Genomic DNA, 11734 nt, shown 5'->3' with positions numbered 1-11734 from the left:
AGGGGCAAAATGGTTTTAGTTTTAAATGATCCCTATGTTGAATCAGGTTCTCCCCCTCCTGGGTTTCCCCATCAGCCCCATGCAGCCTGCAGGTAGGACCCAAAACACGTTTAAAATCTGTTTTATGGACGAGTACCGACGTAGGCGAGGGAAAGTACAGAACGCCACAGCTGGACCTTAGAGGCTACAGGTCTCCTGGTCATCTTCTCGTGTTCCAGATGAGGTTCTGGCCAGAGAGGGTCTGTGCTTTGCATGAGGCCACACAGCTGGCTTAGGGCTGAGCCAAGATCAGATCACAAACCCAACTTTCAACTGTGTTCCCTCTAAATCCCACAGCCCCTCCGGGACCTCCTCCAGCCTTCCCTACATTGGGAACCCCCTTCCCACAGCCAGTCCCACTCCGTGATGCTGAGGACCTGCTTTCCTATGGAGATCCTCAGGCTGGTTTGCAAAGCCACGTCTGGTCACTCCCAGAGAGAGGTACAGGGCTGAGGCCTGCGGTCCAGGTATCAGTAGCAGCTGCAGGACCAAGGCCTATAGAGTGGACGGCATAGCGCTTACCCACTCCCAGACAGAAGCCTCCCTCAGGGCAGCGGGCCCATGTGTGTGGGTACACGTGTGAGTGTGTGTGCGCGCGCGCCGGAGCGTGCACCGGAGCCTCCCAGAGTGAGAGGAACACGCAGCAAGCTGTCAGCAAATCCTGCCAGTGCGGAAAGGGTAATCGCTGCGCACGATGCCAACAGACAGACCTCCGGCAGATTCATTTGATTTGGTTTTGTGGTTATTTTTTTTTACAACTTTAAATACGGAATATAAATAAATTTTACATTTAAAAAATAAAAGGAAAGCCCCCAAAAATATAATCACCGACTTTACAAACTGAAGGAAGCAGATTTTGGAGAGGGGGAGGGGAAAATGTCAGTGGAAGGTGGCAAGAGAGGTGGGAGCTCAGAGCCTGCCCCTAGGGGGTCCTGGGGATCTTTTCCCTTTCTTTCCCACTCCCAGCCCAGGAGCTGGTTTCCTGGAAGGAGCCACCAGAGGTGGAACTCAAAAGCATCGAAGATGGGGAAGTATGCATGGGGCACAAGGCTGCCCCCTCCGTTGGAGACTTCCAGGTTTTTCACACCTGCTTGAGCTGAGGACTTGGGGAAATAGGGGACAGATGGACATATGCTGCCTCCCCACCTCCCTACCATGAGCTCACTCCTATCTGACCACTCCAAGCCACCAGCTGGGTCAGAGGCACAGCCAGTCCACACAGAGCCTTTGTGTCAGTGAGGAAAAGGATCCCTTTCCTCAAGACACTTTACCTCCACCCGCCAGAAAACTGTCATAATAAATATACAAATTGGCCATGTCTATGATGTGATCGGTGATCCCCGCAGGCAGTGCCCTGTGCAGTGCACAACCTGCACAACCTTACACGGCAGTCTTGGCCGGGCTGGGATATAATGGACAGGCCCCCTGCTGCCCTGGCCCCTGGTCTTCTGCCCTAGGAAGCAGTGACGGGGGTCATTTGGAGCCTCAATAAGAGGTGCTCCCTTTGTTGGAGCAGACTGAAGGGCCAGGACAAGAGAAAGTTGCAGGGTGGAGGTAGAGAGATGAAACAGAGGAGGAAGTGAAAGGGGGGAGGGGGAAGAGCTAGCAGATGCCCAGGTCACCATCTATACCCACCTCCACAGCAACCTTCATCTCTAACCCATCTGAGAGGGCACTTGGCTGCTTGGCACTCGGGCCACACTCGCCTGCAGGAGTCCACCTCTTCAAATATTTCATACGTGGAAAATGAAAGGAAGCCACTGAGCAGAGGTGACCAAGGAGAGGTGACTGGGCCTGGGCACGGTGAGAGGGGGTTTTCTCCAGTCTGTGCTCCCCCACCTGGTCTAGGCCACAGGGGTAGGAAGGATCCTGGCCTGCCTGGGGTGTTCCCGTCAGAGCTGGCTGGAAGTCCAGGAACCAGGCAGGCCATGCAGAGAGGTCCTCAGGGCCACATGCAGGGTTCCTTGGGCCAGTCCACAGCGCTCAGGTGTGGCCTGGGCCAGGTGCTGGGGAAGGGAGCCCCTTCCCCCATCAGTCTCTCTTGTACCCCTGTCCCAGATTTTTGGGGTTGGAGGAGGAAGACCTCGATGGAATCCAGGTCTTTTGTTTCCTTCTCAAATTTCCGGGCAAGATGCTGGAGGCCACTGAGGGGAGACCCACTGGCGGAGGGGTGGACGGACGCGTGGAGGGGCGGGGGAAGCACCATTGGCCGTCCGAATCAGGCATCGAGACAGACGGACGAGGGGAACAATATTATCACTCCAAGGACCCCATGGGGGCGATACAGCAAATACCATATTAAATAACCCTGTAAGATAAGCAGAGGGACACGGGGTCAGAAGCAGCCTAGGAACTCCATGCCACGCTCACGAGCCCCTCTTGCCAGGGACAAAGAGCTGGAGTGGACCAGTCATCGCTGATTTTCAGCAGCACTCAGGGCTGATGACTGATTTTTTGAGGGCATGCTGGGACACAGCTGGGCTGGGGTCTCCAAAGCGCCCCCGACCCTCCACCCCACCTCCCCTTCCCCCCCTCCCCCGCACAATGGAAAAACTCAGCTGATAACTGGGCAGCAGGGATCAAAGCTTAGGGCCTATGGGAAAATGCTTCTCCCCCAACCCCTTCCACCGCCCAAAACACAGGCCCAGGAGAAGGAAACAGGGTTGTGGGCCGCAGCGCCCCCTCCTGGCCCTCACCTGCCCGCACTCTCTTGCAGATGCCCCTAGGCTCCGAGGGTCTCCTTCAGGGCCACCTTGTCGTGCGTGTGCTTGAACTTCCTGTGCTTCCCCTTGGGGGGCCGGCGGACTCGCACAGTCCGAATGGTCACTCGAGTTTGGGGTGTCTTAGCTGCTCAAGAGAAAGAAAGGACTTGTCAGCAGGCAGAACCACTGGTGGGTGGGTGGAGGTGTCTATCCCTCTCAACCAAGGCCTGCCACACACCTCCCCAGAGCCTCTGTGCTGAGGGAAGGGGCCAGACCTCCTGGGTTTGAATCCCAACTACATCGCTCACCGGCTGTACATGCCTTGGGAACAATTACTAAAACACTCCATGCCTCAGTTTCCCTATCTATCTATTAACCAATAAAAGGAGGCAGAGCAGTGCTGTGCCAGGTCCAGGCATAAGCCTAAAAAGGCCTGGTAGCTCCCACCTTTGCACTTCGTGGAGCCCTGTGCCGCCACATAAGAAGTCTGGTTACCCTGCTGGGGAGACCATCTGGGGAAGAGAGGCCCTGAATGACAGAGGCCCAGCTGTCCCAGTGTGGCCTCCAGATGACTGACTGAAACTATGAGACAGCAGTAGAACCACCCAGCTGAGCCCCATCAGCCCACAGACATAGGAAAGAAGGAAATGGCTGTTGTCTCTGCCACTGAGTACAGACTAAGCTGTGATTGGCAAATGGCAGCTGCTCTTATGAACTTCCCTTTCGTTTCCTCGGCTTCACCCATTGAGGTTTTCCTCCCACCAACCTGTCAGCCCCTTGCAGTCTTGTGATGAGTGAGCCACTGGGCTTTGGGCCACAACCAGACCCCCCACCATAGAGCTGGGCCTTTCCATCAGTTGTGCACGATGTCTGCCTTACCTTCGCCACTTAGAGTAAAAGCACAGTGGGGCAGTCCAGAGCTCAGATGGTGGGCCAGACCACCAGGGTTCAAATCTGGGCTCTCCCACGTGTTAGTCATGTGGTTTCGGGCAAGTCATAGAAACTCCCTGTGCCTCAATTTCCACATCTCTAAAACGGAGATGCCAGCAGCCCTGGCCTCCTAGGATTAGGAGATAATATATGAAAATAGCCAGAACTCTTAGCGAGCACCTGGCAATGTTCTAAGCTCATTTATCCTCAAGGTGGGTACAAGTATGTTTATACAACAGGTGAGAAAACTGAGGCAGAGAGACTGGGATTTGAACCCAGGGATCTGTCCCGAGTCCAAACTGTCAATCAACCCCTCTGCTGTCAGTCACAGTGCCTGTGAGCCTAGGTCAAGGTTTGCGCTTACGTTCAAGGTTTGCACTTACGTCTCTCTTCCTCCTGGGCCCCCAAGTAGAAAATGAAAGCTTTCTCTGCCAAGCTCAAGGCCCACCCCACTCTTTGGGTTAAACACCTGACCTTCCACCTTGCAGACACAAGCTTCCATAAGGTAGTTACCCCATCTCTGCAAGTCAGGGACTTGGGACCTTTGTACCCAGAAGAACCATTGAGGGCCTAGAGTTTCTGATCCAGAGACCAGGCCACCAGCAGGACACTGGACTGGCAAAGCCTGAGCCAGCTCAAGGTTGTCATACAGCTCACAAGTGACAGAGCAGAAATTTTAGCCCAGGGTTCTGACCACCACATCACACAGGCCACACCACCAAGCCTTAGCCTGGCCAGGACAGTGTCCAGCTGCCAGAAGTACCCACCACACGGGGCCAAAATGCTACAACTAAACAGCAAGATATTATCTACATACTAATTGGTTTAACGTGCCTCCCAAGAAACTGGTTTGGAAAATCATGTGAAAAAAAATGCATGTAAAACAACTCCGTTCTAAACATGAAGAAAAATATAATTTTTCCTAACTAGAAAAATCATTCTCCATGTTAACTCTATAAATAATTTACAACGCGTCAGTTTGAAGCTGTCACATTATCAGCCTTCCCAGGACATCCAGGCCTCTGCTCAGCTCTGAGAACAGGACAAAGAGGCTAAGAGATGGCCCTGACTTCCAGAGATCTGTTAATAAGAAACGACGGTGAGACTGTTCTGTCCCCCAGCAACAGAAAGTTACTGAAAATCAAAACAGTCACTTGAGTGACTTTTTTTATGTGCATCTAATCACATTATTTTAATGACTCTCATTTGATCCTTACTACAAACATTTGAAGGAGAAAAGGCAGCAGTATACAATCTGAAGAACCCAGAACTAGATGTTACAAGATCTGGGATTGACTGTGTGACCTCTGGCAAGATCTCAGCTTCTCTGGCCGTCAGGCACCTCATCTATAAAATGTGGAGGAGGCAATTAAACCAGATTTTTTTTTTTTGGGGGGGGGTCCTTTTCAAGTCTTTAAGTCAAATTATGCCCCTAAAATTATGAATTTATAAAATTTCAGTGAATGGGCATAGCAAAGTCACCAGAGCATTCAGCAAAAGTGGGGCTCACTAGGATAGGGATGGAACTCTGGTTCCACTTATCCATCGGATGCTTGAAACTTGTCCGTCACAATCCTGCTGCCCAGCCTTTACTTACACACTTCTAATGACAGGGAACTCACTACATCACAAGGCAGACAATTCCGTCTCAGACCCCTCATGGGTTTATGGAGTTAAACATCTCTCTCTGATAGCTTTGCCCCGTTCATCCTAATTCCCCCTCAAGGCCACAGGAATTAGTTTGATTTCTCATCCCTAAAACAAGTTGTCAAAAATCTGAAGACAATGTACATGGGGTCTTCTCTTGTCCAGGCCCTGGTTCCTCCCCATTTCATGTATTCCTTAAATGAGTAAGGGTAGCAAATCTGGGATGGGGGCTACTCTGGACAGGGTGGTCAGGGCAGACTTCTAGGAGGAGGTGACTTCAGAGCTAGGATGCAAATGAAGAGAAGAAGTAGGCTTGTGAAGAGCTGAGAGAAGTGAGTTTCAGACAGAGTGACATGTGCAAAGGCCCTGAGGCAGAAATGTAGCTGGCCATTCAAAAAGGCCAGGCTGGCTGGGGTGTCACAGTGAGGGGGGATTGGTTGGCAGCAAGACCAAAGGGCCAACTGGGGGCTACATCCTCATATAGAGCCTTGCAGTCAGGGGATGAATCTGGATTGTTCTCAGTGAGATGGAAAGCTTCAGATGAATTTAACCAGGGGTGGGGTCTGAGGCGCATGCCTGATCCAATTTCCCCCCACCCGGCAGCTGCCACAGGAGAAGGGACTGGCCAGGCCGAGCAATCAGAGGCCGACCCTGGACTGAAGGTTACCTCGCTGCTCCTGGGAACTCCCCGGGCTTCGGGTCACAGGTCGTGCAGCCACTATCGTCTCACACTTGCACGCCAGGTGGTCCTCCAGGGTCACTGTGGCCTTCTTAAAGCTTGGCTTCTTCCGTACAATCTCGATCTTCCTCACCTGGAGGATAGAACCACCCAAGTGCCTCTGTAAGACCACCTGGGCAGGGGCTGAGGTAGCTGCCTGCCTTCTCTTCCCACCCCAGCGTCCCCTGTGGGGAATCTTTCCTCGAAAGCCTGAAGAGCAGCAGTGCAGACACTGCGGCCAAAACAATAGCAGGACCTTGCCCTCTGCCCTTCTTGTAGCTTTTCCATCAAAACAAGCCCTCCCGACCTGGCCTCCAGCTTGGCCACAGCCCCCCTCGGTGCTCTCAGAGAGGGAGAAAGGCATTTCCGGGTGGAGCGTGGAGCCTGTGGTGTCCTCATTCCTGGAGCGCCAGCCAAGGTCAGGGGCTGTGGCAGAGGCGGGGAGATGGTTGTCTGGAAGGAAGTGAGGGGAGGCTTTATCCAGGAGGGAGGCGGGAAGGGGGAGGTCAGCTGTCAGGTGTCCATCCATAGAGCTGGAAGCGTTGGGGACAGGAGATACCATGGCAGTGGGAGGTGGGGTGGAGAGTGACACTCGTAATCTCGGGCCCAGGGCCCAGGCCTGGGATGGAAGGTGGGCAAGAGGAAGGGCCACAGCTGACCGCAGGGGAGGGGGCGTGGTGAAGTCACCAGATCATTCAGCAAATGCGGGCTCAGCAGCCAGCGCTGGCCCTCGGTGTGCCTACCACCAGCACCTCGGCTCAGTAGAGGTGTGTGGGTGAGGCTGGCCCGAGGGGTACAGAAAACTTTCCACATGAATCAGAAGATAGCAGAGACTTCTCTGATCCTGCCCTGCATGCCATGAGATCAGGAGCTCCCGAGGACAGCCTCCACTCTAAAATTTCCCTTGAGTCATAGTGTGTACCCAATGTTTCCAGAAAAGAGGCAGGATGCAGCATTCTGACTCTGTGCTAGGGGCTGCCCCAGCTCTTGCAGTGTCTGAAGCCTAGAGGGTCTCTACACCTCTTTATAAAAGACACGGTTCGTCAAAGGGAGAAGAGCAGGTGTTACAGACGCAGGGGAGCCTTTCTCTCAGCAGAATAAAGAAAACTGACAGGCCAGAACGGGAGAGCTTTGGGGGATCTGAGCAGCTGCCCAGAACATCGTGAGGGTCCAATATGTTTACAGACATGTCTCTTCAAGAGACATTTTGGGATTTTATCCCTGTAAAGAATGAGGCAGTACCCTTTACTTAATATCCCACACCCAGCCTGTCTGGAGGTTTGCCTGTGCCTTTTGGTCACCGCGGCTTGGGAGGCCATAGAGGACTCTTGGGCAGCCTCGGCACACCTGTCCGGAGAGCTTCCTGAGCGCGCCTTCTCTGGACTGAGCCCACACCCTGCCAGGAATGCCTTTTGACGCATTCAAGAGCCTGGTCCGTGAGTGCCAGCCCCAGCAGGGCAGACCCTGCTCTCAGCTGGGCCAGCCCGGGAGGGGACGTGGGGCCTGCACACCTGGACATGTCGCAGCTGCACCTGGGTGGGGCGGCACTGCACGTTGCGATTGTTGCAGCAGCCGGAGCAGCGTTGCACCTCCACGCAGGGCGGCCACACCAGGAAGTTGGCGTTGGTGCGGTCAACCAGGCGCCGGGAGATCTCAAACACCTCGGTGCGCGTCTTACACTCCGCGATCATGGCTGGCTCGGCGACCGTCTGGGAATCTGAAGGGAGAGGGGACCTCCATCAGGAGTGGGGGTGGAGGGCTGCTCAGAGCCCCTACCTGGCGGGAAGTGGAGCACCTCCAAAACGGTTGGCCGATTCCCTCTTCCTTCCACGTCAGGGGAGGTTTTAAGTACTGGCTGTTATCAGCCATGGTATTTGGGCAGGTTGCTGATGGGTTCTGAATCTGTTTCCCCCTATACAAACGGGTGTGATGAGATCTACACCCAAGAACCACTGTCAGGATCAAGTGAGGTAATTCAGAGGGTGCTGGCATGTTGTAAATGCCAGTCTCCTTCTGCCAGCCCCCACCCATTTCACTCTGATTTCACACCTTTATGGGTTTGTCTGACATGTGGCCCTAACTATTATCTTGTAACCACTTTACTTTCTCGTTTTACACTGTAATCTGTTCTGACATCGTTGCTTCTTTCGAAGCTACAGTTTCCTCATCTATGAAATGGGATAATAACAGTGCCTACATGGCACTTGCAGACCTAAGGAGTGAGGTGAGTGAAGCCTGGCCTACAGCAAGCGGACAGGCAATGCTGGGGTTTGTCATAATTCACATATAGAAAAACTGAGTCTCCAAGAGCTAAATTAGATGCCCAAATTCACAGAGCAAAGATTGGAACTCAGGCCACTGACTCTTTCCTGGAGGCCCCCCAGTCACGGTCTACACTGTTTTGGGGACTGCAGGTGGGCAGAGAGGAAGAGGGGCGTGAAGTGGGCACTTGCCTTCCCTGACCTACATTCTCCTTTTGGTTTCTGCAGTACAGCAGGAAGCAGGTCCCAGGCTTTGCTCCATGCCTGCTGTCCCAGGCCACAGCCCGTAGCCACAGCAGAGACACGCAGCAGGTGGCACTGAGAAGAGCTATTGGGATCCCAGCCCCACCACATGCTGGCTATGTGACCACAGCCACTTCTTTACCTTCTCTGGGCTCCAGTCTCCAACTTTATAAAATAGGGTTAATAATGTCTATCTCTAGGGTTGAAGTAATGAACAAATGAACTTAAAAGACTATATTTAGGAAACAGTGTATGTTAGGGGTGGGGCATGATGACAACTCAGTACAGGGTATTTAAGGAGGTTATTCTTTCTGGGCTCAACTCATTTCTAAGTGTGGGACAAACAGGGCCCACCCTCACAGCCTCCGGCAGGCTGTGTGCCCAGCTCTTCTCCCCTGGCCCCCACTTTGAGGGCCCCCGTTTTCACCCTCATTCTTACCTAGGCTCCTTCTCCCTCGGGATAAGCTCTCCAGCTTGCCTCCAGAATGGGACTGAGTCAAATTCAGGTCCAACTCAGCCCCGTCTTCATCTGCAAGAGAAGGCACAGTCAGATGCACTGTGACAACTGCTGGCTGGCCAGCCCACGGGGTGGGGGCTCCAATGGGGCCTCTGGGGCAGGCAGGAGGATTGCCTCTCGCCCCTCACTGGGACCCCACTCCAGAGAACATTCTCCCCTTCTGGCTCCCTGCCTCTGAGGAAGCGTCCTCCAGGCAAACCCCAGGACGGCCATGGGGTTCAGGAGGTGGTGGGGCCCTGACTGTATCCTCGGAGGGCCTTCAGCCCCACTCTGGGCTCTTCAGCCACATTTTTGGACAGAACCCATGTCAATGGAGTTAAAAATAACCCTTCCCTTTTGCTACTGTAAGCGAACCCTCCTCGGCCTCCAGGGCAGGGCAAGGACCCAGAGCTCTGAGGCCACTTTCCAGTGCCCCTCCACCCAGAGTTCCCATAGGAAGTGCTGAATGGAGAAATTCCCATAGTCCCCAGGGGGGACCAGCGTGCCCTGGACACAGCCCCTCTGGAGCCCCTGACAATGGTTCAGTTGGGCGGGAGAGAGGGTGGGAGGGAGAGGGATGGGGTGGGGTGGGGACTGAAGGCAGAGAGAGGTAGGGAGCTGGAATTGCTGGGATAGGGGAGCCCTCACCCAGTGTCCTTCTAGGTCTTGGTCTCTCTCCATCTCCCAGTCTCTCATTGTGTTTCTGTCTCTCTCCCTCTGACCTTTTGCCCCATGCCTGCCCTAAGCTGTACATTTATTCCTAAGGTCACAACTACAGCTCCCTTCTTTGGCCTGGGAGGCCTTCATCTCAGCACCATCAGCACTCCTTGGAGACAGCCCTCTGTGTAGAGGCAGCCGGAAGCTGGCTGCGGAAAGCGAGGGCTGGACAGGAGAACTTTGAGCTTGACGTTGAATGGTGGGCAGACTCTTCTAGCTCTCTGATGGCTGAAAGCCAGCAAATACACTGAAGGGTGTCGGGGACTAGCTCTGTCCCCCTCCACACAGTATCTCAGACTCACACTGTCTCCCCATCCCACTGACACTGCCCATGACAAAACTATTGCTCGTCCCTGTGGGCTCCCAAGGGGCCCTGTTTAGAGCAGACTTTCCTAAAACTGATGCACTTCCGTCTAGCCTATTGTCCCACGAACAGTGTGTCTGTCTGTCCCTCTGGCTCCATTCCTTTCTCTCTGCCATTTCTGGAATGTCCCTGGTTGGGAGGAGATGGGGAAAAGATGTGCTTTGTGGAAAGGTTAAGTTGATTAGGAAAAAATAGCCACATGGTTGCCTCGAAACAGGCCTGCTATTGAAAACCGTCTTCCCCGACCCGACCCCCACCCGGGGTGTGGAGGGGCAATATGAGGGTGGGGGCGAAGGACCTTGGAAAGAAACAGCAGAAAAGCTAAATTTGGAAGTTGCCCCATTGTGTTGGCCAGGGCTGGCCAGTCTGGGGTGGGGGTGTGGGAGACATCGGGTGGGGGGCCTGGTGAACAATAGGTGGGCCCAGCTGGGGCCCCCTCCTGCCTGCATCATCAGGCCCCGGCATAGGCGGGTTTGAAAGGGCCCGGGGAATGCTTTTGAGAGGCAGCCAGGGGCCCAACTGGGAGAGGAAACAAAGGCAGGAAATGCTGTCCCCCGTAGATAGCAGTCTGGGCAAGGATTACAAAGTGACAAAGAGACAAAACCCCAGAGGGAAGGGGAGCTGGGGGTGCAGGGGGGTGCTGACCAGGGCTCCAGGGAACAGGCCAGAGGTTAGAATAGAATGGAATTTGCTCTGAAGACAGCGTTTATAAATACATTCCCGACACAGCCCGCCAGCCCTGCCACGTGTGTGCCACCAAGCACGTGCCCATTCTCTGAGTGCCCTCTTGGGCACGGGTAGGGCTGCCCACTGGTCCCAGCCAGGTGTCCCCGGGAGACCTTGTAGAGTGTGGGCCCTTGGCCAGAGAGACAGGGAGGTGGCTCCTCCAGCACCACCCTCCCTAGCTGAGTCCACACCTGGATACTCATGGGGCAGATGCCCTGGGCACCTTCTCCCTGCCTGCCTCCCCTCCCACAGCCCCACCCTCTACGCCAAGCCAGAGCCACATGTGGATGCTTCTCCTGCCACACCTCACATCCTAGGTACCAGCCCTGCCCCAGACAGGTGTGGCCAAGTCCTCCCTCAGCTGCCACAGGTCTCTGGTTCTCTGGATGTCACAAAAGAGAGGCTGGCCCTTGCCCGGCACCCACTCCCCACCCCCTGGCACCTGAGGACTCGGTGGAGAGCCAGAGCCCTGGGCGAGGATTCAATTTACCTACGGAGTCTCCGTGCAGCAGGCGCTGGAGGTCATCGAAGGAGCGGATCGAGTGGTCACTCAGCATCTCATAGAGTTCCTCAGGAATGGGGTCCCCCTGCCAGGCAAACACGCTGGGAGTAAGGACTTTCAGCCACAGCCCTCTTCGCCCCAACAGACACTACCCCCTACAGAAAGTTCCCACGGGGCCTCTTGGACATGGACAGGTGGACAGCTGGGCTAGGGGTGGGCAGGAGGTAGATTCCAGGCCTGAGAACCAGGAACACAAAGGCCCAAAGGCCAGAATCTGCCGAAGCCTTGAAGACCCAGAGAGGATGCTGTATCCCTCGCCTGCAAATAGGACCCCCAGCTTGCTCTGATTCATTGTATACATCCATCTCCCCCATCACACTACAGGTTCC

The 11734-nt window shown here is 54.5% G+C and overlaps 1 protein-coding gene across 1 annotated transcript in view; it reads right to left on the bottom strand.

Moving 5' to 3' along the window:
* Positions 1-759: 759 nt before the first annotated feature.
* The window catches only part of PDGFB (platelet derived growth factor subunit B), a 19591-nt gene continuing 8616 nt past the window's right edge, over positions 760-11734 (bottom strand). The window contains exons 3-8 of the mRNA XM_074326416.2: positions 11334-11430; positions 8980-9069; positions 7548-7753; positions 5986-6130; positions 2736-2886; positions 760-2347 (exon numbers count right to left, since the gene is read on the bottom strand). Coding sequence (XP_074182517.2) covers positions 2762-2886; positions 5986-6130; positions 7548-7753; positions 8980-9069; positions 11334-11430 — 663 coding nt within the window. The 3' untranslated portion in view covers positions 760-2347; positions 2736-2761. The remainder of the gene's footprint in view (positions 2348-2735; positions 2887-5985; positions 6131-7547; positions 7754-8979; positions 9070-11333; positions 11431-11734) is intronic.

The sequence above is a fragment of the Rhinolophus sinicus genome, chromosome 1 (genome assembly GCF_057876585.1).
Source record: "Rhinolophus sinicus isolate RSI-liver-muscle chromosome 1, RSI-T2T, whole genome shotgun sequence".
Lineage (NCBI taxonomy): Eukaryota > Metazoa > Chordata > Mammalia > Chiroptera > Rhinolophidae > Rhinolophus > Rhinolophus sinicus.
Note: the sequence above shows the minus strand (reverse complement) of the source record. Positions and strands in the feature narration are given on the sequence as shown.